The sequence below is a fragment of the Pipra filicauda genome, unplaced genomic scaffold (genome assembly GCF_003945595.2).
Source record: "Pipra filicauda isolate LSUMZ 115617 unplaced genomic scaffold, ASM394559v2 scaffold568_size315820_pilon, whole genome shotgun sequence".
NCBI classification, from domain to species: domain Eukaryota; kingdom Metazoa; phylum Chordata; class Aves; order Passeriformes; family Pipridae; genus Pipra; species Pipra filicauda.
Window position 1 is genome coordinate 247,944 of NW_024104718.1, and position 24,152 is coordinate 272,095.

A 24,152-nucleotide genomic window follows, 5' to 3' on the forward strand; every position below is an offset into this window, starting at 1 on the left:
GCTGCCGCCCGCCCCGGGCCCCGCCGCGCCGTGCAGCGCCGGGAGGCCGCGCGGGACCGCGCAGCGTGCGGGGCGGCTGCAGGGCCACAGCCGGGGCCGCGCGTCACGACCGGGCCGCGGCCGCCCCATGCCCCGGAAGAACAAGCGGGAGCTGGGAAGATGGCGGCGGCGGCGGGGGGCCCGGCGGGCGGCCCGGTGTGTGTGCTGGTGCTGGGCATGGCCGGCTCCGGGAAAACCACCTTCGTGCAGGTGAGGGGCGGGGGGCTGCGGGGAGCTGCGGGGAGCTGCCAGCGGGCCCCGGGGCTTCCCAGCGGGGCCTGACCCCTCCCGTGTTCCCGCAGTGCCTCGCCGCCCACCTGCACGGGCAGCGCTGCCCCCCCTACGTGATCAACCTGGACCCCGCCGTGCACGACCTGCCCTTCCCCGCCAACATCGGTGAGCGCTGTGCCCGGCGGGGCCTGACCGGGCGGGGGCGGGGGCGGGCGCGGGTGGGCCCGGGCGGATGGGCGGCGTGTGCCTGGAGTCCTCCGAGAGACAGCAAGTGCCATCAACAGCGACAGAACCGACCCCTGTCCCAGGGACCGGGGACGGGTACGTGAGTTGTTTGGCTGGGTTGCCCTTAAGAGATTCCAAGTTCTAATACAAGAAGATGGTGGTGTTTGTTGTTTTTTTTTTGTTTTTGTTTTTTTTTTTTTTAAGTGTTAACTTCTTTCTCGAAACAGTCTTTAATATGGGAATTTTTAGAATTAAAGGCATTCTTCCATCACTTTTGTATGTTTTTTTACATCATCCGCTCTGATTTGATGTGTTTGGGTTCTGAAGGTTTTTTCTTTCTCAGTGATGAAAGTATTAGCAGATTTTATCTGGTTCCCTACATCTACAATAGTGGTAGCCATAAATGCTACCAACTAACAGCTTTAAAGCACTTTAAAAGACACAAATTTTAGAGGAAATATCTTACTAATAGAACAGACCTTATGTCTAGCTATTCCAAAGGGCATACCAATCCCTGGTTTTGTCACAATCCTGTGTCTTACATTTTGTGAAGTATGCCAGCCTGCCTTTCCAGAGGCTAAGAAAGGCTGTGTGGGTATGCAAGTTGTTTCACTGATGTCAGAGTAATAATTGGAATATCCATCCCAGTGATAGATTTCTAGTAATGCGGATAGATAGGTGTGCTTTGTTAGCTGATGGTGACCAGCTGGGGGTTGGAAAACTGCTTATGTGTCTTTCTCCCTTAGATATCAGGGACACTGTGAAGTACAAAGAAGTCATGAAACAGTATCCTTTTTTTTGTCTAAATAATGATATTTGAAATCTCGAGCTTTGTGAAAATAACCTGTCACATGCACACTGTGATGAATCACAGAATCTGCCGAATTGGATGGGACCCACAAGCATCATGGAGTCCAAACCCGGGCCCTGCACAGGACCATCCCACAAGGTGGGGGGCTTGTAGTTATGCAGAATGTTGCATCAAGATCAGAAGGTTTTGACTATGTATTTCTTGCATGTGACATTAGGAACGTGTGTTCTACAAGATTTAATGCTCCTTGGGTCGTTTTCTCCTGTGCTAAAAATTATTCTGCCTAACAGTAAGTTTTTACAAGATAATAGGTACTCTGCCCACATTTTTTTTTCCTTTTTTTTTTCTTTTTTATTCTTTCAGAGAACTTGTATTGTTTATTTTTTTGTGGAAGCCAGCAGCCTTTTCCCATGTTTTAACTAGTCTCATTTTATATGTTATAAGCAAATATAGACATTCCTGTTTGCCTGTAGTAGATGGGAAAACTATTTCCACATTCTCTGACCATAATCAAAGCACTGTTGTCTCTCTGAATCTCAGAGACATTGGAACGTTGGCTCTTGTTCACAGAGGGTTGATGGCTGTAGTGCAGTAACATTACACTAAAGCAACTGCACTTCCAGAGGGCTGTGGAGCTCCTTGGTCTCCTAAGTAATAGCTTGTGCAGATGGAGACAAAACACAGTCCTTGGATTTGACTTACAAGTATGACTCTTAAATTTAGTATTTTAGACAAGAATAAAGGTGGTAAGGGAATAGGATTCTTGATTTTGGCTGTTATTTGTTTTGGAGTTACCAGCAAAACATTCTAAATATAAGTTTCAAATTGATATGTAGGTGCATTATTCGTTTCACTGTGTCTGTTAACCATTACTGGAGTTTTGGTATTTCATTAAGTAGGGCCTAAGCAGGGTGTCTGGCCTCATGTCTGGGTATTGAGAGTAGTGATTGATAACATAGTGTGTCCAGATGAGTCAGTGCTGGTTCTTGCACAGTTAAAGCAAAAATGTCACGAGGAAACCCTGCAGCCCCTTTTCCTTCTGTAAATTACACCTGTTTGGGTAAGAGAGAGACACTTTGTATTTGTTATGCTGCTGCATCACTTAGAAGATTTAATCGTTTATTAGGGGGTATTGTCTCTTGCTTCAAGGTATCCAGTGTGCATTGCACATGGCCAGGTGTTGTCAGAGTTGAAAAAGAAGCCCTCTGGGGTCTGCATAACCATCTGCTTTCCTAAATGAAGCATCAGATATGGGCTAGGCCCAAATGGTGGAATAGTGACCTCTCTCAATCTCTTTGCTACAAGATTTGACCAGGTACAAGGTTGTTTCTGTGTGCTGTTCCTATGATCTGTGCTGGGTGCCTACAATGACTGTGTGGTTTTGTCTGAAGTCTCAGAGGGCACTGTGTTTGGTTAGCCTTCTAATATTTCTGGGGGGTTGTTCTCCCTACAGAACCCTGCATCTAACAATGCAGTCAGAGTACATTAGCTGTCATTTGAGAGATTTCAGTTTTTCAGCTTTTTCTTTAAAGTAAGATTTAGCAGCCACATGTACAGAACATTTTTTAGTCTTTGTATAGGACTGTTGTTGCACCATGTTCACTATAAAATTTTTCATATGAATGCTCTGGTTTTGAAGTAGGGAAGCTCACTTCTGGAAACAGGTTAAGTTTTCCTGATTTCAATTTGATAATTGACAGCCCTCCTAAATCGTAACACTAAAGCAGCTCTGGGGTGGGGGCTGATGTCACATACCTAGACAATCTCTTAGTGAAATGGCAAGAACAACTGCAGTTGTTCTACCATTTCTTTAGCCAGGTACTAGAACACAGACAAAATCAAAGTTGTCTTTGACCTATGCAGGGTCTGAGCATTTTTCAGCCTTCCTTGGTAGGGCATTCTCACACTCTGAAAAGCTTAAAGACTTTAACATTTTGATACACACCTGCAGCTGTGCAAGTTAATGTAGTTTCTTTTATGAAATGAAGCTGAAGATTTCCTATTGTGAGCCTAAATACCAAGTATACTCTGCTTTTTCAATCAGGTGATGAAGTTTATTGAAAAAAGACAAAATGCCTCGAGGTGAGTACATTCTACTGAGTTCTGCTTTTCTGGGATCAGTTTGGGAAAATCATGTGAAATTCTAAAAAGCTTCTCTCCATGTTTTCTAGTTGTTTTTTCAGCCTTGGTATAAGTTTCATGTAGAAAAGAGCATAGAATTAGAACAGATAAACTAGACTTTCTTTGGCTAGATTGAAGAAAAGTCTGCTGATTCCAGTTCTGCTTTTCTTGTCTTCCATTAGACTGTCATTTTCTCTCACCTACTGTTCAAATAGGCAGCAATGAATTCTTCTTCTGAAGAGTTTGCTGTACTAAGTGTCTGTCAAATTGATGCCTTTGACTCAAGATAGTACATACTTCTTAGTTACAAATTTCTCACAGGAAATTTTCAGGCATGCCCATAAATCTCATCACTCTTTGGGAGAAGGTTTTCTCGTCTGTAACAGAATAGTCGTGGCATTTGCTATGGAATGCTGGTGGTAACCTAGTCAGAAGAGGACCCCGTGCTTCACTAATTTTCCCTTTTTGTTGTTTGGGGTGACTTCTTACCAGGTATGTTATTCTTGACACACCAGGGCAAATTGAGGTATTCACCTGGTCAGCATCAGGAACCATCATAACTGAGGCCTTGGTAAGTGCTTTTTGTGTGACTGGACAATGAAGCTCTATGAATGACCTGGCTATTGCTCGGTGTACTCCTAATTAAACTGTCTTTTACTCCGTGTTCCCAGGCTTCCTCTTTTCCTTCAGTTGTTGTATATGTGATGGACACTTCTCGCAGTACTAACCCTATCACTTTTATGTCCAACATGCTGTATGCCTGCAGGTAAGAAAAGCTGGAAATGCAGTCCATCTGCTTTGACTGCTGTGTCTCTTGGGTAGTTATTTTGGAGGGGAATCATAGAGTGATTTGGTTTGAAAGGGACCTTTAAAGGCCACCCTCTCTTCTGTGAGCAGAGACACCTTCCACTATGCCAGGTTGCTCCAAGTCCCATCCAGCCTGGCCTTGAACACTTCCAGGGATGGGGCAACCTCAGCTTCCCTGTGCAATGTGCTCTAATATCTCTCCACTGTCATCATGAAAAATTTTGTCAGTATGTCCCTTTCAGCTGAAAATTATCCCTTGTCCTATCACTACAAGCCTTGGTAAAAGTCTCTCTCCATTTTTCTTATAAATCCCTTTATTTACTGGAAAGCTGCAGTAAAACTTCCCCGAAGTCTTCTCCAGGCTGAACAACCCCAACTCTCTGGCCTGTCTCCATAGGAGAGGCCTTCTAGTTCTTTGATGGTTTTGGTGACCTCCTCTGGGCCCGCTCTGCCAGGTCCATCTGTGCCGTGGTTCCCGGAGGTGGACACAGCTCTCCAGGTGGGGTGAGAGCGGAGTACGAGGGGAGAATCGTCCTCCTCGCCCTGCTGCCCTCACTGGTTTGGATGCAGCCCAGGGGACGGTTGGATTTGTGCTTGGGAGTGCACTTGGATGCCTCCTATCCACTTAGTCTGCTGGTTTGGTTATTCTCTTAGTGGTTTTCCCATTGGATAAGCAGAATAATTTAGGTGCCAATGGACATCTGGAGGTCATTGGGTCAAAACTTCCACTGAAAGCATTAAATAATCCATGAGACCTTAGCATGAGGAAGGCTGGTTATATTAGATCTAACATATTGCCTATTGCTTATAAACCCAGTTATCTAAGATGAATCAAGGTAGGCTAGTTTAAGCTCCTTCTTGTAAATACATAGTATTTTATTCTATTTTTTAATGTCGTTGATACTTGTAAGAGATTCTTCAAGATTTGTTTGGAGTTCAGCCTAGCACGGAGCTCTTGATTTATTGTCTTCTTCTTCATACATGAATTTATCTGTTGTCTTTCATGTCATCCCAGAGAGTAAATACCTATGGAACCATCAACATAGCTAGAGCTGTCATAATTCATGGTAAATGTTGGTAAAAGGTTTTCAAAAAACCTCTCAGTCCTTGTACCAAGGTCAAGAGCTATATCACCGCGATAGGAGTGTGCCAACTGTGTCTTACTACATATTGCATTTTCTGACTTTAGTTTAGCAAAAGATCATAGAATATATACAGCAAAATGAATATATCAGCTCATGTGCCAAGATAATTTTGCTTTATAGATGTTCTGTGTTATTTGAATTCATTGCTCAGTTCACAAATAATCTCTCAGAACCTAAGGTTTGAGTCAAATGCAAAATGCACAGAGAGTTCAAAACCGGGATTTTACCATCATAGAAAATGGTAACCAAACTCGACTGGGTATGTAGGAGATTTTATTTCTTACATCTTGGAGGAGCATATTTTATTCAATGATTATAAGCAGAACCTGGGTGAAAATTACATTCTATTAGGTGCAGAGGAAAATAATTATCTTTTGAAGTCAAATGTATTCAGTTTTGCACAAGTCTTGTCTGCCTTATGTTTAAATTGCTTTCTATTCTAGGAAGTTTTAAATTAAACTTTTATTTTGTGTCTCCCCCCCAGTATCCTGTACAAGACAAAGCTACCTTTCATTGTAGTCATGAACAAAGTAAGTTAAAGCTCTAGTTTCTGTGTCCTCATGCGACATTGTTCTGTTTAGCTTCTTTGCTGTGGTGTCTTTGTCTTACCACAATAATAGATTTTTCTAGAAAAGAGAGGCTGGGAGGCAGCTGCAGGCTGATAACCGAATCTAAAAAGGGTCTTTAATCTGATATCCAAATGCACAAGAATAATCAGGGATGGGCAGTTGCACCCAAATATTCAAGTCAGAGAGGGTGCTAACAATTTGAAACATGTTTTGCACCTTAAGCCTGGATTATAGGGAAACGTAACTCTGTAAAAAAAGGGTAAGGTCATGCCAGAATCTGCGCTTACATGCCCTGTTTTCCCAGAATATTTATCTTCATTAATAATGATTTCCACTCAGCAGCAGGCTAATGACTCGCAGTGGCAATGGTCTAACCCCTGCCTGTTTTGACTGAGGAGTCCCACCTGTTGTAGCAGGCAAAACTTAACAAAGATGTTTGGTGCAGTATTTGCTAGAGAGCAGATACTAGTCTAAGAATACACATCCACTGTTGTGTAAGGAACTTGTAGCCTTAATGCTTTTGAGCTTAACAGCTATATCTTTAAACATGATAATTTCAGATATTAAAAGAATCCCGTTAGATTTTTGGTGTGAGTAACTGCTCTCCATGGGCATCCTTTGTGTTTGCATCTCCAACTCAGCAAGCTTTGTATGTGCACACACGTATGCCAGGCTTTGACTGGGATATTTTCCCTCACACCAGCTGAGTAGGATTAGTGTCTGCTGTGCTCCAACTGCACCCATCTGCCCGGTGACCCAAACCATGCATATCTTTGGTATCTGCTTGCTTACTGAGCAACTTTTTGTACACTGTTTTCTTTCTGACACTAGACAGTAATATAAGAATAAGCTTTCCAGCTTTTTATTTCTGTAGAAAAAGGCATGAGGTAGGAAAATAAGTCTCTCTTAAGAAAATACACTTTTTGAGAGACTAAAAGTGGCACTGTGTGTGTAAGGAAAGGTAGACCTGAGGCTTAGAATTCATCACTTTAAACTTCATTTTGATCTCATGTTTAGCTTTTGCTAAAAAGTAAAGCCAATAGCATTGGAAGAATTTTTAACAATATTTAAATAAATTTAATTTTTTAAAATTGACTCTTGATAAGAATGGAAGAATCCCAGGGAACTGGGATATATGTGAAGTGACAAACCCATAGATGTAAAGAATTTTAAGATTTGGAGAGGGAAAAAAGTAATTTGTGGAGGTGATTTAATTTTATTTACAGAATTTAGTCAAGTTAACTCTAAGTAGTCAGGCTTTGACCTTTGGTGGATTCAGTTCTGTCTCAAATCTCTTGAGTAATGCTAGGTAATACTTTATCTATCTTCCTCCTTCCCATTGGTGAGGGGAATGAAATATATCAGTTTTAGGCACCTCATACTGTGTGAAGAGTGGATATGCATGTGGCAAGATGTGTATGAAGCTCTGTAATACACTGTTTTTATATGAATCCATGTAAAATTGTGGAACCATCTCACCTGTTTGTGGCAGTTGTCTTGCACTGAGTTTAGATCATCACTTCTTTGGGCCAGAACACAGCTCGCTTTCAGAAAGATCCCGGGGGGTTCCCCAGCGTGGAAGTGGCCCTCGCTCCCCAGGCACTCAGGGAAGCTTGGGATCTTCACCAAGGGTTGTTCTTGTCTGGCCTCAATCCTATGATCTACTATTTACACCTTAAATTCATTGTGCAGTATGCAATTTTTGGGTGCCCCTTTCCAGTAAAACCATAGAGGCTTTAGAGTTGCAATTGTTTCCTTAAACAACTGTTGCCTTCCTAAACCTGGAGAAGTGGTTGTTTGTCTTCTTTTCCTGTATTCATATAGTTGATTTGATAAAAAGTGAACTTGCAAAACTTCAGACCAGGGCTGAATATTTTTAAAAGATCAACATTTTAAAAATAAATTTAACATGGATTTTTTTTTATTTGTCCACTTAACAGCCTACGGGTAAGATTGTTACTTCTGAATATTTTCCCTTCTCCTTCCAGACTGACATAATTGACCACAGTTTTGCAGTGGAATGGATGCAGGACTTCGAGACTTTTCAAGATGCCCTGAATCAAGAGACTTCCTATGTCAGTAACCTGACTCGTTCTATGAGTTTAGTGTTGGATGAATTTTACAGTTCACTGAAGGTAAAGGTCTTCCTTTTTTTATTACCTCTCCTAAAAGCCTGGAGAAGAGAAAGTTCAAGGAGAATATTTTTGATGTGTATAAATGCCTGGTAGGAGGGTGCAAGGAAGGTGAGTGGCAGACTGTTCACTGGTGCGTGGGGAAAGGACAAGAGACAACAGACACAAGGTGAAATACAGGAAACTGTTTAAAGGGAAGAGGAAAAAAAATTACTTTAATTTTACTAATTCTGCACTGCAACAGATGATCCAGAGAAATTGTGGAGTCTCCATCCTTGGAGATGCTTAAAACACTTTTGCTCAGGCAAAGTGAGCAACCTATTCTACTTAATCCTGCTTTTTGAGCAGGAGAGATTGGACCAGATGATCTCCAGAGGTATTGTCCAACCTCCACCATTCTGTCCTTCTGGAAAGGGGCTTTGCACTGCCCTTTGGAACTGTAATCTGTTGATGACCTGTGTTGAGGATTTGCTGATTTGAACATACAATAACTTTAGCAGCTTGTCACACTGAATGGCAGCCTGAATAATTTAATATTGAACTGTGATTAATCACAAGATGAAAGCTCAGATAGGCTGGTAAGAGGCAGTGTTCTTTGCTGAGCATTTCCCACCTGAGGTAATTTTCCTTGTTCTGAAAGTGTCAGGTACAGTTGGGCAATGTACTACATAGGAAGAAGGGAAAGAATCTCAAAATCAAATAAATGAACAAAAAAACCCTTTACATTTGCTTGTGCAAGAAGAATATTGTTCTTCCACTCAACCAGGTTTTGAGAGGACAAATTAATTGTTTCTCTGACAACACTATACATTGGGGGCTGCTAATGATCCCATAGTCTGTGCTAAAGGTTTTAGCTGATTGTGTTTGTCATCAGCTTTTACTAAAGAAAGAGCAAGCCTTCTTGGCTGTGTGGATATTACAGGAACGAAATGATTCCATTCATGTAGATAATGATAACAGAGCCAAAAGAAAAACATTGTAAGTGTCCTATGTGGAACAATATACAGAATTTCAAAAGGGATTGTAGTGGTCCCATATACAGGAGTAACGTACTTCCTGTTCCTTATTTGCTGATCAGGTCATATTTATCTGCCTGTCAGAACTCTTAGAGCACTGGATGGAGAGCAGGTCATATGAAGAGGATTACAGAGTAAAAGGCAGCTTGTACTGAAGTGCAGGGAAAGTATAAATATTGATATATATTGGCACAGTGCCTGGCCTTAATGCTTAAAATCCTTTGGAGAGCTGTCTGCATATTTACTGTATTAATGATCACATGCAAGGCTGTGTTGGGAAAGGTCTTCCATTTGGAAGTCAGTAGTTGAGACTGTCTTGCCTACGAAAAAGAGGGAGAATTTTCGTTAGAGGATGTAGGATTCTGGCTGGTAATAGTCTTAATTCAAGGTATTTTTAGAGAATTGATTTAATACAAGCAGAACAAATGGCCAGAAGTGTAATGATACACAAATTGAAATTAGAAAGTAGATGTGCATTTTGAATGTATTGTCACAGTAACTGATTAAATTCTCCCTCTCTTGCTGTTCTGGGGACCTTTTAAACGTGCTTTGGCTAAATAAAAAGTATTAGACTATCTCAGAACCAAAAGGTCAGTTCTTGTTGTCTCTTTTGCACTTTAATTCTAGTACACTGATACTTGCTAACCACTTATAACCCTAGATGCAGAATGAGAACTTGGGTTATTAACAGTAAACAAGTAAACAGCAGAAAGAATTGACCTTTCTTTTAAATTGCCCTGTGGTGTTAAAAAATACCAAACAAACCTCCTTCCCCAAAGAAACACCCCCCAAAATACCCCAACAACTCACCAAACAGAAAATCACCGACAACCAAAAAGCAGAAGTAACAAAACATGAACAGCAAGTGGAGGAAGAGTTGGAAAGTGGGCTGGACAGAAGCAGAAGTGTTACTGCCCACTCTTAGGCCACTGTGCTGATTAAATGGGTGTTGTTAGGTTTAGATCAGTAGTTCGTTGTTGTTGGGTTTTTCGGTGGTGTTGATTTTTTTGTTGTCATTGTGGGGGATTGTTTGTTTGTTTGTTTTTATTTTGTTTTTTTTTCTGTATTAAAAATCTGGCTCAGTTACTCTCTTGTTCTGGTGTGTTTTCTTTTCCAGGTGGTTGGTGTTTCTGCAGTGCTTGGCACAGGACTGGATGAGTTTTTTACCCAGCTTTCTAAAGCTGTAGATGAATATGAGAGGTAAGGGGATAACTTCTGGTCCGTGACCCAGTGACCACTTCCTGAAGGTCCTGATTCATGAGTCTGCTCCTTTGATTTGAAGGAGTGCACAGTTGCCATAGCCAAGGTAGCTTAGGGTGTCCAGTATCAGCATAAAAAGCAGCAGTAAAAAGGAACTATTCAGAGATGAATTTTTGTACTGTTCCATGAAAAAGTAAAAGCTATCTGTGCCAGCAAATCTGTGAAGTAATTTTTTTCTTGTAATTCCATACCAAGGTTTAAATTGTTGCTGTTTTAATGAAGTAAGTTCATTGATCTTGCATCCATTGGTTTCAGAATCCAAATATGGGGAAAATACTGTTACTCTTTCTGACATGTCTCTCAAACATGAAAGCCTAGAGAAAACTTTTTTTTGGGGTAGAAAGAAGCCTCCAGGATGATCCTTATGTAATACAAATCATGTGTTTTTCAGACTGAATGCACTCTCTTTATTTACCTTTTTAGAGAGTATCGGCCAGAATACGAGCGCCTGAGAAAAACACTGGTAAGTGTTTTTAGCCGTTGTACACCTGAACAGTGTATCTCGGGGTCGCTTTTATGCACACAGTTGCCTTTATGTTGAGAGGGTCTAACATTTCATAGAATCATAGAATCATAGAATCAGACGGGTTGGAAAGGACCTCTGAGATCATCAAGTCCAACCCTTGATCCACTACCACCACAGTTGCTAGACCATGGCACTAAGTGCCATGTCCAGCCTCATCTTAAAAACCTCCAGGGATGGAGAATCCACCACTTCCCTGGGCAGCCCATTCCAATGGCTGATTACCCTCTCTGTAAAGAATTTCTTTCTAATATCTAACCTAAACCTCCCCTGGCACAGCTTAAGGCCATGCCCTCTTGTCCTACTGCTGATTGCCTGGGAGAAGAGACCAACCCCCACCTGCCTACAACCTCCTCTCAGGTAGTTGTAGAGAGTGATGAGGTCTCCCCTGAGCCTTCTCTTCTCAAGGCTAAACAACCCCAGCACCCTCAGCCTCTCCTCATAGGACCTGTGTTCAAGTCCCTTCACCAGCCTCGTTGCCCTTCTCTGCACCTGCTCCAGCACCTCAACATCTTTCCTGAACTGAGGGGCCCAGAACTGGACACAGCACTCCAGATGAGGCCTCACCAGCGCTGAGTACAGGGGCAGAATCACTTCCCTGGTCCTGCTGCCACACTGTTCCTGATACAGGCCAGGATGCCATTGGCCTTCTTGGCCACCTGGGCACACTGCTGGCTCATGTTCAGCCTCCTGTCAATCAGCACTCCCAGGTCCCTCTCTGCCTGGCTGCTCTCCAGCCACTCTGTCCCCAGCCTGTAGCAATTCAGTGGGTTGTTGTGGCCAAAGTGCAGGACCCGGCACTTGGCCTTGTTGGAACCAGCCCAACTCTCTAGCCTATCCAGGTCCCTCTGCAGAGCCCTCCTGCCTTCCAGCAGGTCGACACTCCCTCCCAACTTGGTGTCGTCTGTGAATTTGCTGATGATGGACTCAATCCCCTCATCTAAATCATTGATAAAGATATTAAAGAGAACTGGGCCCAACACTGATCCTTGGGGGACACCACTGGTGACCGGCCGCCAACTGGATGCAGCCCCGTTCACCACCACTCTCTGGCCTCCAGCCAGTTCCTAACCCAGCACAGAGTGCCCCTGTCCAAGCCATGGGCTGCCAGTTTTTTCAGGAGTATATTATGGGAGACAGTGTCAAAGGCTTTGCTGAAGTCCAGATAGACCACATCCACAGCCTTCCCCTCATCCACCAGGCGGGTCACCTGATCGTAGAAGGAGATCAGGTTGGTCAGACAGGACCTGCCCCTCCTAAACCCGTGCTGGCTGGGTCTGAGCCCTTGTCCATCCTGTAGCTGCTGTGTGATTGCACCCAGGATGATCTTCTCCATGACCTTGCCGGGCACTGAGGTCAGACTGACAGGTCTGTAGTTACCTGGGTCCTCCTTCCGGCCCTTTTTGTGGATTGGTGTGACATTCGCCAACTTCCAATCATCTGGGACCTCCCCAGTGAGCCAGGGCTGTTGGTAAATGATGGAGAGCAGCTTGGCGAGCTCTTCCGCCAGCTCCCTCATCACCCTTGGGTGGATCCCATCTGGTCCCATAGACCTGTGAGGATCCAAGTGGCTCAGCAGGTCGCTGATTGTTTCCTCCTTGATTACGGGGGGACTATTCAGCTTCATATTCCTATCTACATGCTCCAGAAGCCAGCTGTTCTCAGAGAGACCTGTCCTACCGTTGAAGACTGAGGTAAAGAAGGTGTTAAATACCTCAGCCTTTTCCTCATCTTTAATAACTATGTTCCCCCCCATGTCCACTAAAGAATGGAGGTTTTCCTTGTCCCTCTTTTTGCTACTGATGTATCTATAGAAAGACCTTTTATTTTCCTTAACAGAAGTGGCAAGATTGAGTTAAAATCTTGCCTTTGTCTCTCTGATTTTCTTTCTACGTGACCTAACTAAATTCCTGAACTCTTCCTGAGTAGCCAGTCCTTTTTTCCATAATCTTTTTCATCCTAATTTCCCTCAAGATCTCCCTGTTCAGCCAGGCTGGCTGTCTTCCCTGCTGGCTTGCCTTTCGGCACACTGGGACAGCCTGCTCTTGTGCATTTAAGACTTCCTTCTTGAAGTATGTCCATCCCTGCTGGACCCCTTTGTTTTCAAGGGCTGTTTCCCACGGTACCCTCTGAACCAGTCTTTTGAACAGGCTGAAATCTGCCCTCTGGAAGTCCAGCGTAGAGGTTTTATTGATGGTCCTTCTTGCATCCCTGAGTATTGAGAATTCTATTATTTCATGGTCACTGTGCCCCAGACGGCCTCCGACCACCACATCTCCCACCAGCCCCTCTCTGTTTGTGAACAGCAAACAGAGGCCCCATCCCCGGTAGGCTCATTTACCAGCTGGAGCAGGAAATTGTCTTCTATACATTTCATTTACTAGTCGTACTCACTGTGGGAGAACTTCTGTCCTGAAAGAGTCCACCATTTGCCTTTTTTTTCCTAGATGTGGTGGAGCATATCTTTACAAAAATAAAACAGATGTTGTTCACTGTTTTAGTGCTAATATTTGAGCTAATTGTGAGAAAACGATTGGGAAATAAGATTGTGTCTTCCATTCAGATGGATAGAGAGTTCTTAAAAATAAATTTCCAAAGGGATTTGTTGAGACTATCCCCGTATCTTCCTGCACCAGTGAAGAGTACTAGTTTGACTTAGACAGTAAGAAAGACTGAATTGCAGTGCCAAAATCAGTAGCTCTGCTCACCTTGAGTTCTGGCTGTCCAAAGGACAGTTCTCTGCAGGCATAGCTACACAGAGTTTGGCTTCCTGGTGCTGCTGAAAACGTCCTAGAATCCCACCTGACTGGAGGTTGCTTTCCATGCTTAGTCAGAAGTTCTGTGAAACCTTAGTTGAAATGTAAGACCTGCATAGTGACTTCTGCTCTCTGACTGGGGGACAGGCTGCTGGGTTTGGGTGAGGTTTCTCTTCTCCTGGTGTTTTAAATGTTCTCAGAATCCACAGGTAAATCTTTGTCTACGGGAGAAAGCTCAAAATAAACAAAAGAGAGAGCAGCTGGAACACTTGTGGAAGGACATGGGCAGCGTGTGTGTGCAGGGCAGCACAGTGGCAGGTACCTCCCCAGGAAGATAAAGTTTACTGCAGAAGTTTTCTGAAGAGTTTGCCTTGTGAAGTAGTACAGTGCTTCTTTGTCCTCACAGCAGAAGTGTGAAGGCAGCTCCATGTTAGAGGAGCGGGGCTTTAGTTCCTGTGGGGTCGGTCACACTCAGCTCTTCCTGTGGCAGTCACAGGTTTGGAAGAAACCCCACTGTGTAGCTAAAGCAGTGGACCTACTAGAAATAATGAAATACTTTAGAAAAGGCGAAACAGTCAGATCAGAATATGAGAAAGCTCTGCTGTTGGCTGCACTGTTCCTTAGATGAGGCGAGTAGGTGCTGATGGAGTCTGTCCTGTGTCTGGGATCCACAAGCAGCTTTCTGTCCCCTTAGAGCAGGTGTTCAGTGCTGGGTTTCTGTGAAGATAGAAACCTTACCTTTAGCAAGCTGGTTTGTGTACAGCTGTTTCTGTTCCCTTCAAGGACCTGATGCTTCTGCAATGGGTCCCTCTGAGCTAATACTAACACGAGGAACTCTCGATGAAGAGCAAGAAGAGAGGGAGAGTGACACTGATGACATTGACCATGAAGGTAAGGGAATGAGGTCTAAAAGCTGCCTGTCTAGTCAAGAAATCCCCTCTATATTTCATGACCTGGATGGACTGTAAGGAGAGCCTAGAAAACAAGCAAACATTCAGTCACCTGACGTGTCAGAATGTGTAGCAGAAGCTCAGCTGCAATGGTCAGTGCAGGGATATCACTCTGTAACCTTTGTGAAAGTTCAATTGTAAATTTTCTATTCAAGTAATTAATAGGTGTATAACACACATAGACCAGAGAACTCGTTAGGCTTGGGGCATGCAGTGACCTCTGAACCTGACTGATGCACAGATGTGTCCATCATCTTTTTGGCCTTAACAGTTTCTGCCCCTGGCTCTCTTCCCTTTTCCTGTGACTGTGGTCTTGGAGCAATCTTCTAAGTTGTTACAGTGTGATTTTTCTCTTCTATAGCTCACAGACAATCTTCATTCTTTCCCTGTTCCATTGATGGGTAGGATCACTTCTTTCCTTTGCCCCGTAATGTAGTTGAAGATGGAATAGACTATGTTGCTTTGGCTATCCTGATTCTAGCTTTTTTTCAGTAACACAAGTAGAACAAGTACTGAAATAGCACTGAACTGTCGTTTCTTCCCCCAGTGACTGAGAAGAGCCATGAAGAACCAGCCTTCAGAAACTTTATGCAGGACATGCGGATGAAATGCCAGAGGAGAAGCAACCCGAATGAATGAGACCTTCAGAAACAGAAGGTTTGGAATCACTTGTAATGGAGTTAAAACTGAAGGAACGGCATAAAGAAACTTGTATGGAACCATTTTTATCTGTGAACCACTTTTATCTGTGAACAACTTCCTCTGATAGATTTTTCTTTTTCTTTCTGCAGTAACTGTTGGTCCGATGAGTTAAAGGTCTTGCAGCCAACTGACTGCACATTTGGCCATCAGCCACTGTGGCTTCCTAAAGCTGAAGGAACCAGAAAGCAGTTTCTTTTCCTGCAAATTCTTCAGATCTCTCTGTTGAGAGCTTAAATTTTGATCTCTGACAGCATTAGCATCCAGAGTACTCACTGGTCTCCAGAGGCACCTTCCAGTTGCTGAGAGCAGTCAGGCATCTGCTGCAGCCAGGGCACAACTTGATCGATCCACTGTTTGATGTTTTGGTTATCATTAAATAGATTTTACGTACTAAGAAATGCGTGATGGTTAATAGAAGGAGATTTCATGTCACCATTCTAAGGTGAGACTTTTTCCCTGTGCTTGCAGCCTATCCATATGGATGCACAGCAAATGCATCTTAAGTATATTACAATCCTGCAGGTTTCCTGGTGAAAACAGGGAGGTCCCTTTTCCCACATTGCCTTTCTCTTGCCCCTCTCCAGCCTGAGGCCACTCCTCTGCTCACTCACTCTGGCCTGGCTGTCCTACACGATGCCTCTTATGTCTGCTTCAATGGCTGCTGCCAAGGAAAGAGGACACAGTGAGTCCCAAGTGCTGACCCCTCACCACTACACCTGGAGAACCACTATGCCAGCCTCTCTGTGATTCCACCTCCAGCCCTATCCCCATATGCTGGGATAGCTACTCGGGCTGAAGCTGGAATATAGTGTCTAGAGGTGGACCTGAAGTAAACATCCTGCTCTGATCAAGGAGCACCTTCACTTGGTGGTGGGAAGATGTGGAGCTGGAGCTGAAGTCACTGCAGGGCTGGGATTGCAGAGGTGTTCCAGAGATTGGTTCGCAGAACCTGGGCACAGATCAGCTTCAGCATCACCAGGGACTGCGCGGGAGAAGGAGGGTGGGCAGCGGGCCTGGGGCGAGCAGGGGTATAGGGGGTGGGGGCGGGCACTTAACGATTTTGGCCAGGGAGCTGATCTCAGCCAGCACCCAGTCGGGGCAGTCTAAGTCCCCGCAGAAGCAGAACTGCTGCGTGGGGAGAGGCGGTCAGAGGCGCACTGCCGCTCTGCGTCCTCCCCGCTCCCCGCCGCCGACTCCCGGCCCACCACGTCGCCGCTGCTCCCCGGTCCCCCATGCCGCACAGTCCGCCTTCGCGATCCGGAACCGCCCCGTGTGCCGGTGGGGGGCTCCCCGAGGGGCTCTGCAGGGGCCTTGGGGCCGGGACCCCGGGGGTGCAGCCCGACCAAGGGGCGGGGCAGGGGACGGGGTCCCGGGGGCGGGACCCGGGACGGCCACGGACCCGCGGGAAGGGCCCCTTCGACACGGCCCTCGTCCCTCCTCCTGACCACCCGAGCACCTCCCGCCACCCCGCGGGCTCCAAGCCCCGCCAATCCGGGCCCGAGGCAGCGTCTGGCCCGCCAATCCCGGCCCGCCTTTCTCGGCGCCGTCCAATCACAGCCCGCCTTTTCAATCCGGCAGCGGTCCCGCAAGCTCTGCCCGCTCAGCCGCGGCGCGGCCCCTCCGCGCGGCACCGTCCCCCCGTTCCCCTCAGGCGCTGCTGGGACCACGGAAGAGCGGTGGGAGCTCCGCGGTCACGTCCCGTCCGGGAGCTCTCCCAGGAGAAGGAGAGGGAGGCGGGGAGCGGGCGGGAGGGGCTCCGGGAGCGGGGCCTGCGGGGCCAGCGGGGTTCTCGGGAACGGGCGGGCGGGGATTGGCTGGGCTGGCACGGGGGGGGCGGGGCTGTGCGGGCCGCGGGCTATAAATAGCGGGCGGGGGAGCGGGGGGGGGCAGTTCGGCGGCGGAGGTGGAAGCGGCGCTGGAGCTGCGGGAGCCGGGGCGAGATCGGCGGTGAGCTGGGGCGGGACTCCCGCGGCTGCCGCTCCCGACGTGCAGGTCCGATCCCGGCCCGCCACTCCCAGCCCGCTTTTCTCCGCTCCGTCCAATCGTAGCCCGCCCTTTCAATGGGGCCGCGGTCCCGTAGGCTGTGCCCGCTCAGCCGCGGCGCGGCGCCGCCCCCCTTCCCCCCGTTCCCCTCAGGCGCTGTAGGTGCCGGCGCCTTTGCTTCCGGAGCCGCGCCTGCGCTGCCGCAGCCCCCGACAGGCCCTGTTGGGACCAGGGAGGGCGGGTGGCACAGCTCCGCGCTCACGTCCCGTCTGGGAGTTCTTCCGGGAGGCGGGGAGGGGGCGGGAGCGGCGGCGGCCCTTTCAACGGGGCCGCGGTCGAGCAAGCTCTGCCCGCTCAGCCGCGGCGCGGAGCCGCCCCCCTCTCCACCTCGTCCCCCGCGTTCCCCTCAGGCGCCGGTCTCGGCGCCTTTGCTTCGGGATCCGGCGGAGCCGCGCCTGCGCTGCCGCGGTGCCCGCAGGCGCTGTTGAGAGGGCGGGTGGGAGGTCCGCGGTCCCGTCCCGTCCCGGAGTTCTCCCGGGAGAAGGGGAGGGAGGCGGGGAGCGGGCGGAAGCGGAGCAGCCCCTGGGAGCGGGGCGTGAGGGGACAGCGAGGTTCTTGGGGACGGGCAGGGCGGGGACGGGCAGGCGGGGATTGGCGGGGCCGGACGCTGCCGGACGCTGGGATTGGCTGGGCTGGCACGAGGGGGGCGGGGCTGTGCGGGCCGCGGGCTATAAATGGCGTGGGCGGGGGGCCCTGGGGGCAGTTCGGCGGCGGGGCTGGGGGCGGCGCTGGAGCTGCGGGAGCCGGTCCGGGATCGGCGCGGCCGCTGAGCCAGGGTGGGACCCTCGCGGCTGCCGCTCCAAGGAGTGGTGGGGAACCATGGGGCAGCACCCCCTCGGCTGCCGATCCAGGGGGGGCCGGGGTCGGTCCCCCACAGCTGCCGAGGCAGGGCGTTGGGCAGGCGGTGTCCCGGGCAGCTGTGCCGGCCAGCTTTGGTCAGTGCTCAGTGGGGGAGTAGCCCATGCTCAGGGGTGCTGCCCCGAACCAGAAGGATGAGGATGCAACCTCTCAGTGGGGCTGGTATTGAAAGTATTGTTACAAAGAAAAGTAAAAAAAGATGTTTCATTCTATTATAATTTTATTTTACTTTTATTTTCATCTTTGACTACTTGATTGTTTATTCTATTGTTTTGTTGCTGTTCCCGTTGGGATGGGTGGGACAGCTCTTAGAGATATTTAAGTGAATGACAAAGACTGATTTGTGACCTTGTCAACAGCCCCGGGCTGCAGAGATACCCAGGAGCAGATTTAGGCAGAGGCAGCAGAAAGCTGAGGCAGAGGCAGCAGAAAGCTGAGAACCTGGAGCTCAGGCAGCAGAGCTGGTGGAGACATAAAGACGGTAGGACTGTGGGCAGAACAAGAGTGGGGCTGGATTAGGGAGCATGGACCTGGCATAAGTACTGCAGGGATGGAGCTGGGATAAAAATAGTCAGGCCTGGCCTGGAATGTGGGCTTGAGAGCTGGGGTGGAAAACTCAGACCTTTAACAAAAGGAAGATGCTAGGATTGGAACATGCAGCAGCTTTACCGGGAGCTGACAGCAGAGCTGGCAGAGAAATAAAGGTTGTGGGTCTGGGTATGGGATGGGGAGAGTGGTGCTCGGAAAGGGACTGTGGAGGAGGGATAGGGACTGTGGCACTGCAGCAGAAATCACTGTATGATTGAGACAGGGACTGGCGCCGTCGCTGAAACATCTGTGTGTCTGTGGAATAGGGATTGATGGGCAGGAACATGGACTGGGGAGGAAGAGCTGAAATCAGTCTAGGGCAGGGATCTAGACTTTGGAGTTGGGATCGGGTTTGTGGGGCTGGAGGAGTACCTGGGGGACTGGGAATGGGAATGTGAAGTTGGAGCTGGAAAGTCGCAGAGCTGGAGCCAAGCTGAAGATCCTGCAGTGAGAACCTGGAGCAGCTTCCTGTGGCGGCGCCGGCAAGATGCAGAGCTACTGCTGAGAGAGCAGAGCTGGCAGTGCAATAAAGCTTGTGGGTCTGGAGCTGAAATCACTGAGGGGCTGGGATAGGGATGGGTTCTGGGCTTGGGACTGTAACACTTGGGCAGGAATCCGTGTGGGGAGGAGATAGGGCCTGTGGCACCGTCGCTGAAATCTCTATGCAGCTGGAAATGGGATTGTAAATTGGGAATGTGGACTGGGCGGGTAGAGCTGAAATCAGTCTAGGGCTGGGCTTGTGATTTTGGAATTGGGATAGGAATTTTGGGGCTGGAGGAGCACCTGTGGGACTGGGATTGGGAGTGTGAGGGTGGAGCTGGAAAGTCGCAGAGCTGGAGCCAAGCTGAAGATCCTGCAGTGAGAACGTGGAGCAGCTTCCCGTGGCGGCGCCGGCAAGATGCAGAGCTACTGCTGAGAGAGCAGAGCTGGCAGTGCAATAAAGCTTGTGGGTCTGGAGCTGAAATCACTGAGGGGCTGGGGTAGGGACAGGGTTTGGGCTTGGGACTGTAACACTTGGGCAGGAATCCGTGTGGGGAGGAGATAGGGCCTGTGGCACCGTCACTAAAATCCCTGTGTGGTTGGAATTGGGATTGTAAATTGGGAATGCAGACTGGGAGGCTGGGCCTGAAGTCAGTATAGTGCTAGGATTGCATCTCTGCAGCTGGGAGAGTGTCTGGAGCTCGGATAGGGACTGGCACCGTTGCTTAAAAACCTGTGTAGCTGTGGACTAGTGATTGATGGGCAGGAATGTGGACTGGGCGAGGAGAGGTTAAATTAGTCTAGTGCTGGGTTTGTGAGTTTTGAATTGGGCTAGGGTTTGTGGGGCTGGAGGAGTAATTGGGCGACTGGGAATGGGAGTGTGAGGTTGGAGCTGGAAAGTCACAGAGATGGAGCCAAGATGAAGATCCTGCAAGATTTGGAGCTGCTACTGAGAGAGCAGAGCTGGCAGTGCAATAAAGCTTGTGGGTCTCAAGCTAAAATCACTAAGGGGCTGGGATAGAGCTGGGGGCTAGAATATGGACTGGATGCTTTGGTCAGGGAGTGTTGGTTTTGAGTAGAAATTACTGTGGGATTGGGATTGTATTTTTGTGCACTCTGGGGAGTCTAGTAATTATATTGCAAGCCATTGGAGGGAACTGGGAGTACTGGGTAGAGTCAGCTGTTCTATGGGGAAGGCCCAGGTGTTAACAATGAGGGGGAGGAGGGGCCAGGGATTGGGCTGAGGCCCCTTGGCTGTTGTTTGGAGTCAGGAGCTGTAGCAGGACTTCTTAGACCGTGACTCAGGTGAGTCTGTTTCAATTTCACCTTTACAGTCCCTTCCTACTGTCCCCAGTCCCTCCCCACTGTCCCCAGTCCCTCCTGAGTCCTTCCCAGTTTCTCCCAAGTATCCCAAACCCCATCCCAGTGCAGTCAGTCCCCTCCCTGTTCCTTCCCCAGTGCCTCCACTCCTTCCCAATTGCTCCCACTGCACCCCAGTCCCATCCCAGTCCATCCCTAGTACCCTCAGTCCAACCAAGCTCCCTGCGCAGTTCCCTCCAGAACCTCCCCAGTGCTCCCAGTCCTTCCCAAGTTGTTTCAAACCCATTGCAGTCCCTCCCCAGTGCCTTCAGTCCCACCCCAGTTCCCCCCCCAGTGATCCCACTTGCTCCCAAGTGCCCCCAGTGCAGCCCAGTGCCAACCCAGTGCCCCTGGTACCTCCCCAGTGCCCTCAGAAGCATCCTAGTTCTCTCAGTCCCATCCAAGTACCTCCAGTCCTTCCCCACTGCATCGCAGTGCTCCCAGTCCCTCCCAAGTGCATTAAAGAGCCATCATCAGTGGCCCCAGTCCCTCCCCAGTCCCATCCCAGTCCCTCCTAAATGATTCCTAGTCCCTCCCCAGTGCTTCCAGTCAAATCCCAGTCCCTCCCCAGTACATCTGCGCCCCATCCCAGTGGTCCAAGTCCCTCCGCAGAGATTCTCAGGCCCATCCCAGGCACGCTCTCCAGTCCCCTCCCCAGTCCTCTCACAGTCCCCTTGCAGTCCCTTCCCAGTCCTATCCCAGTCCCTGCAGTCCTTTTCCCAGTGCTCCCAGTCCCATCCCAGTTCCCTCCCAGGTGACCTCAGTACCATCCCTGTGCCCGCCCAGCGCATCTCAGTCCCATCCCAGTGCCTCCCCAGTGCGTTGTGCTCCTTTTCCCTGTGCATCCCATTCCCATCCCAGTCACTTCGCAGTCCCTCCCTGCTCCCTCCCCAGTTCCCCCAGTCCTAGCCCAGTGCCACCAGTGCTCCCAGTCCCACCCCTGTGCCCCCACTCTCATCCCAGTCCTTTCCCACTTCTCTCAGTGCAAGCCAGCGCACCCATTCCTTCCCTAGTGTCCTCCTTCAGTGCAACTCAGTCCTTCCCCTGTTTGCCCAGTCCCAGCCCAGTCCTTTCCCACTGCCCCCAGTCCCATCCCAATTCCCTCCCCAGTGATCCCAGTCCCCTCCCAGTGGTGGCCCAGTGTGTCCTAGTGCCTTCCCAGTGCCTCTCAGTCCTATCCCAGTGCCTCCAGTCCCTCCCTAGAGAATCCCAGTCCCAGCCCAGTTCCCTCAAGTGCCCCCAGGGCCTCTCCAGTGCCCTCAGTCCCGGCCCAGTCCCTCGCCAGTGCATCTCACTCCTATCCCAGTGCCCCCAGTCCCACGGTTCCCCAGTCCCTCCCCAATGACCCCCACTCCCATCCCAGTGCTCCCAGTCGTCCCCCCCCGCCCCCCGAAATTCTCAGTCCCACCCCAGTGTCCTTACTCCCAGCCCAAATCCTCCCAGGGCCCCCAGTCCCTCCCCACTGCCCCCAGTCCCTCCCAGTGCATGCCAGTCCTTTTCCCCGATGCATCCCACTCCCTCCCTAGAACATCCAAGTCCCATCCCAGTTCCCTCCCCAGTGCCCCTGACCCCATCCCCAGCCCTCCCATGACCTCAGTCCCTCCCCAGGGCATCCCGGTTCTTTCCCCCTCTGCATCCCAGTCCCATGCCAGGCCCACTCCCCAGTCCTGTCACAGTCCTCTTGCAGTCCCTCCCCAGTCCAATCCCAGTCCCTGCAGTGGCTTTCCTGTTGCTCCCAGTCCCTCCCCACTGCATTCCGCTCCTTTCTCCCATGCATCCCATTCCCACCCCAGTACCATCCCAGATCCCTTCCCAGCCCCCTCGCCGTCCCTCCCTGCTCCCTCCCCAGTTCCCCCAGTCCTAGCCCAATGCCACCAGTGCTCCCAGTCCCACCCCTGTGCCCCCACTCTCATCCCATTCCCTCCCCACTTCCCCCACTGCAACCCACCACCTCCTTTCCCTCCCAAGTACCCTCCTGCAGTGCAACCCAGTCCTTCCCCAGTTTGCCCAGTCCCAGCCCAGTCCCTCCTAAGTGATTCCCAGTCCCTCCCCAGTCCCTTCCCAGTACAACTGCATCCCATCCCAGTGACAGCAGTCCCATCCCAGTGGTCCCAGTCTCTCCCCAGAGATTCTCAGGCCCATCCCAGGCACGCTCTCCAGTCCCCTCCCCAGTCCTCTCACAGTCCCCTTGCAGTCCCTTCCCAGTCCTATCCCAGTCCCTGCAGTCCCTTTCCCAGAGCTCCCAGTCCCATCCCAGTTCCCTCCCCAGTGACCTCAGTCCCATCCCAGTGCCTGTAGTCCCACTGTCCCCAATCCCTCCCCAATGACCCCTGTCCCATCCCACTTTCCCCACTCCCTCCCCTGAGAATCCCAGTTGCAGTCCAGTGCCCCCAGTGCCAGCCCAGTTCTCCCCAGTCCATCTGCAGTGCCCTCAGTCCCATCCCAGTCCCTCCCTACTACCCCCAGTCCCTCTCCAGTGCCCCTAGTCTCAGCCCAGTGCCCCTAGTCACACCCAGTGCATCCAACTCCCTTGAAGTGTCTCCAGTCCCATCCCAGTCCCTCCCCAGTGCGTTGTGCTCCTTTTCCCTGTGCATCCCATTCCCATCCCAGTCACTTCGCAGTCCCTCCCTGCTCCCTCCCCAGTTCCCCCAGTCCTAGCCCAGTGCCACCAGTGCTCCCAGTCCCACCCCTGTGCCTCCACTCTCATCCCAGTCCCTTCCCACTTCTCTCAGTGCAAGCCAGCGCACCCATTCCTTCCCAAGTGTCCTCCTTCAGTGCAACTCAGTCCTTCCCCTGTTTGCCCAGTCCCAGCCCAGTCCTTTCCCACTGCCCCCAGACCCATCCCAATTCCCTCCCCAGTGATCCCAGTCCCCTCCCAGTGGTGCCCCAGGGTGTCCTAGTGCCTCCCCAGTGCCTCTCAGTCCTATCCCAGTGCCTCCAGTCCCTCCCTAGAGAATCCCAGTCCCAGCCCAGTTCCCCCAAGTGCCCCCAGGGCCTCTCCAGTGCCCTCAGTCCCGGCCCAGTCCCTCGCCAGTGCATCTCACTCCTATCCCAGTGCCCCCAGTCCCACGGTTCCCCAGTTCCTCCCCATTGACCCCCACTCCCATCCCAGTGCTCCCAGTCCCCCCCCCGCCCCCCGAAAATCTCAGTCCCACCCCAGTGTCCACACTCCCAGCCCAAATCCCCCCAGTGCCCCCAGTCCCTCCCCAGTGCGTTGTGCTCCTTTTCCCTGTGCATCCCATTCCCATCCCAGTCACTTCGCAGTCCCTCCCTGCTCCCTCCCCAGTTCCCCCAGTCCTAGCCCAGTGCCTCCAGTCCCACCCCAGAGAATCCCAGTCCCAGCCCAGTTCCCCCAAGTGCCCCCAGGGCCTCTCCAGTGCCCTCAGTCCCGGCCCAGTCCCTCCCCAGTGCATCTCACTCCTATCCCAGTGCCCCCAGTCCCACGGTTCCCCAGACCCTCCCCAATGACCCCCAGTCCCATCCCAGTGCTCCCAGTCGTCCCCCCCCCCCAGGCCCCCGAAAATCTCAGTCCCACCC

General features: G+C 50.1%; 1 protein-coding gene across 4 annotated transcripts; it reads left to right on the plus strand.

The window, feature by feature from the left end:
* Positions 1-127: 127 nt before the first annotated feature.
* GPN1 (GPN-loop GTPase 1) lies at positions 128-15,681 on the plus strand. 4 transcript variants are annotated; one of them, XM_027749470.2, is made up of 15 exons: positions 128-249; positions 342-435; positions 1,242-1,281; positions 2,555-2,621; positions 3,351-3,388; positions 3,920-3,998; positions 4,099-4,193; positions 5,864-5,909; positions 7,937-8,083; positions 10,214-10,296; positions 10,780-10,819; positions 13,863-13,953; positions 14,419-14,526; positions 15,133-15,242; positions 15,377-15,681. In XM_027749470.2, the coding sequence occupies exons 1-14, from the start codon at positions 160-162 to the stop codon at positions 15,222-15,224; spliced, it is 1,110 nt and encodes a 369-aa protein (XP_027605271.2). In that variant the 5' UTR covers positions 128-159; the 3' UTR covers positions 15,225-15,242; positions 15,377-15,681. The 4 variants fall into 4 exon arrangements, with proteins under 4 accessions (XP_027605271.2, XP_039243401.1, XP_027605270.1 ...); XM_027749469.2 differs by having other exon boundaries at positions 130-249; positions 13,836-13,953; XM_039387467.1 differs by having other exon boundaries at positions 13,836-13,953; positions 15,133-15,681.
* The last annotated feature ends 8,471 nt before the right edge of the window (positions 15,682-24,152 follow it).